The sequence below is a fragment of the Sinocyclocheilus anshuiensis genome, unplaced genomic scaffold, assembly GCF_001515605.1.
Source record: "Sinocyclocheilus anshuiensis isolate Anshui unplaced genomic scaffold, SAMN03320099.WGS_v1.1 scaffold103, whole genome shotgun sequence".
In the NCBI taxonomy this organism is placed as follows: Eukaryota; Metazoa; Chordata; class Actinopteri; order Cypriniformes; family Cyprinidae; genus Sinocyclocheilus; species Sinocyclocheilus anshuiensis.
Genome location: NW_015548201.1, coordinates 1,310,410 through 1,313,729, shown reverse-complemented (window position 1 = coordinate 1,313,729; position 3,320 = coordinate 1,310,410). Strand labels below are relative to the sequence as shown.

Here is a 3,320-nt window from a genome sequence, read left to right as displayed (position 1 = left end):
ACGAGTGCTTGCGGTGTTCGGCCAATCACAATGCACTGGGTCAGCTGGCCAATCAGAGCAGACTGCGCTTGTCGGGAGGAGGGACTTTGTAGAAAATGAAGCGTTTTGAGAGAGGCGGGGCATAGAGGACCTACAATAATGTACAGTATTTGAAAAATAATGTGGTTTTTTAACATTAACACGTCAACATATTCTGTTACACCAAATACACAAAATAATGATCTTTAAAAAAGCATCATATGACCCCTTTAAAATAAGAAAATACATTTTAAAAATACACTACTGTGCAAAACTCTTAGGCCACTAGTATTTTCAACAACAACAACAACAAAATGTTTTTAAGTGAGTTATTTCTATATGTTGCTGTAGTGTGTCAGTGGGAAATATCAGTTTACGTTACCAAACATTCTTTTTGACAAAAATTGTGATAATGCACTGAGATTTTTGTATGCACAAGGAGTCTAACAACAGCCAGTGCTCCACACAGAGATCTGATCTCATCATCATCCAGTCTGTCTGGAATGTCATGAAGAAACAGAACAAACTGAGACAGACTAAATCCGGAAGAACTGTGGCAACATCTCCTAGATGCTTCAAGAAACCTACCCAAAACCTATATGACCAAATATGACCAAAAAAAATTTGAATAATACGCTTAAAATATTATTTCAAATTTCTGTTTCTGTTAAGCCACTGTTGTAATGATTTCTAACGGGCTTCTATTTCAAGATTTTACCTTTTTTAATCTCTGCCCTCTTTGATTTCCAGAAATAGTTTATTTTGAAGCCAACTTGCCTATTGCATTCTTTATGCAAATGTAGCATTTACTCTTCCAACTTTCAAAAAAAATTAGTTTGTGACTGATTTCTCAACAATATTCTTTAGGAGAAAGAGAGGGCTCTTCAGGTCAGCGTCGAGGCAGCCAGCAGTGAACCCTGGTCGGCATCTCCCCCAGACCCCGCAGATGATTCGACTCTGGACGGGGAAGCAAACAGACTGTTGGAGTGGCCTCAGTTGGAGCTGGAGCGAGTTAACAGTTTCTTGACCAGCCGTCTGGAGGAGATCAAAAACACCATAAAAGACTCCATCCGTGCCTCCTTCAGCATGTACGACCTCAACCTGGACGTCAACGACTTCCCAAAGAAGGCGGCGACACTGGAAGGAAACCATCTGCTGTCTCACCTCAACGGATCTTCTGATCTGCAGCAAATAGACTTGGATCTGGCACCGCTCTCACTGAGGAACTTCAAGAGAGACCTGGATATAGTTAACGGTTGGGAGGACACCACCACTGCAGCCAAAGACATCCAGAGGCTTCACTCCACGCCAAGTCTTTCCAAGCTCATCCGTGTGCGGTCACCAGAACGAAGCCCTGCCACGGATTCAGAGTCCATCCAGCCAGGCACTGCATCTGCGGCCAAGCCCAACGATGTGGTCCTCGAAACCAAAACCACAAATGGAGCTGGATCCAAGGCAAAGAAGGGTAAGAAACAGCAGAATCAGAGGCACCAGGAGCAGGTGACTCAGGAGCAGGTGTCCAGTACGAAAACGGCAAAAACTGAGATGCACAAAGCGCAGGAAACAAGGGCAGCTGATTCAGATAAAAGCACCAAAGGTGGATCCAAACAGAACCACCAGACTCAGCAGCAGGCAGACTCGCAGAAAACAGGAAATAAGAGAGCAGAAGAGGTCAAAGCGTGCAAGCAGTCATCCAATGGAGCCTCAAACGGTCACCATAATACAGGGTCTAACACGCAGAGGGGGAAGAATGACCTCTCGGACGCACGGAGAAACAGGTCGGAGCATGACATAGACACTAAAACCACCTCCAATGCTCCCAGTTCACAGCAGCAAGCACAGCAACCGAAGGGAAAGACTAAAAATAAGAACAAAAACAAGACGGAAAAATCGAATAACACAATCGGTAAGTGACCATTGGGCAATAGCAAGTTGGTCTGATCTTGTAGGTCTGTTGCATCAGACCAGTTTACAGCTCTTCATCATTTTTTCCCCTTCTCCCTGATAGATGATGTGTTCCTTCCCAAAGATGTCGACCCTACGGAAATGGACGAGATTGATCGTGAAGTTGAATATTTCAAGAGGTAAAGTCCAGTCATTACCAAAGACAAACTGCTCTGTGCTTTAGCGGTGTTTGACAAGCATCACTATTAATATCATTGATGTTTGTATTTAAGAAATATCAGTATTGTTCCAGTGAGATTTTACTGTCAGTGGGGCTTACCAATGCAGATATAGAAATGGCATAGAGATGTAAAAAAATACCTTAATTTGACATATCTTAAATTACAGGGTTCCCACGCTTCTTGAAAGTACTTGAATTTCAGACATATGGATTCAAGGCCTGGAAAGTACTTGAAAACAAACATAGGTCCTTGAAAGTGCTTGAATTAAATTTTAAATAAATTTTGTTTATGCAGGGATTCAAGTTTTCTGTCGATACGACGAATTTCCGTCAATTGGAAAAAAAAATGAGGGGAAAAGAAACATGTAGCGCATTGTTGTTGCTGTTGTTGTTCTGCCGGCACACAAAAATCATTCCCGGCCACGGCTGCAGCTTCTCAGTGACAACATAGTGACGACGCTCGCATCATTCACTGTCGGGTTATTAGCAGAGAACACAGAGCAGGACTTGAATTTCGGCGCGGGATTGCGGCTATTAATTACAATTGTACTCATTCCCGCAGGTTCCGCGCTTATAATGCGATGACAGATGACGGAACGTATCATTTGCATGTGCTTTTGAGTCTTGAGAACTCACTCGCGTGCTCTCATTTTCTGTGAACTCTCATTTTCTGTGCGCCCACAGATCGCGATAAGGAGAGTGACAGATTTTAATAATTATTAAAGGAGTTTGCATATGTGATATTGATTCAATACAACAGTTCAGTAAACAAGTACTGCCTGATTTTGCTCTATTTCTTTAATGAAAATAGTTCCAAATATAGTAACAGCTAAGCCACTTCGCATCTCTAAAAGCAAACAGCGGTGTTTCATTCATGAATGATAGGGATCGGCGTATCGATCCAAAGTATCGATATATCGATACTGACGAGAGTATCGAAAGTATCGATACTCAAACAAAAAATATCGATACTAAGGTGTGTTTTATTTACCAGTGATTTTGTTAATTCAACAAAAAAAATAAAATAATAATGTGTACAATGTGCATCGAATTGGACGAATAACCTTTGTTAGCGAGTAATTGTGTAGGATATAACTATTTTCCTGCTCATCTGAACACGCAAATGTTGCAAGACAGAACCAATCAATCACAGAGAGCATTCACTCACTTCTGACAG

At 41.9% G+C, this 3,320-nt stretch overlaps 1 protein-coding gene across 2 annotated transcripts in view; it reads left to right on the top strand.

Moving 5' to 3' along the window:
• Window positions 1-3,320, top strand: part of LOC107653338 (protein FAM193B-like) — a 25,119-nt gene that overhangs the window by 17,333 nt on the left and 4,466 nt on the right. For both annotated transcript variants that reach the window (XM_016440028.1, XM_016440029.1), the window contains exons 8-9: window positions 886-1,924; window positions 2,027-2,102. In XM_016440028.1, the coding sequence (XP_016295514.1) occupies window positions 886-1,924; window positions 2,027-2,102 (1,115 nt within the window). The remainder of the gene's footprint in view (window positions 1-885; window positions 1,925-2,026; window positions 2,103-3,320) is intronic.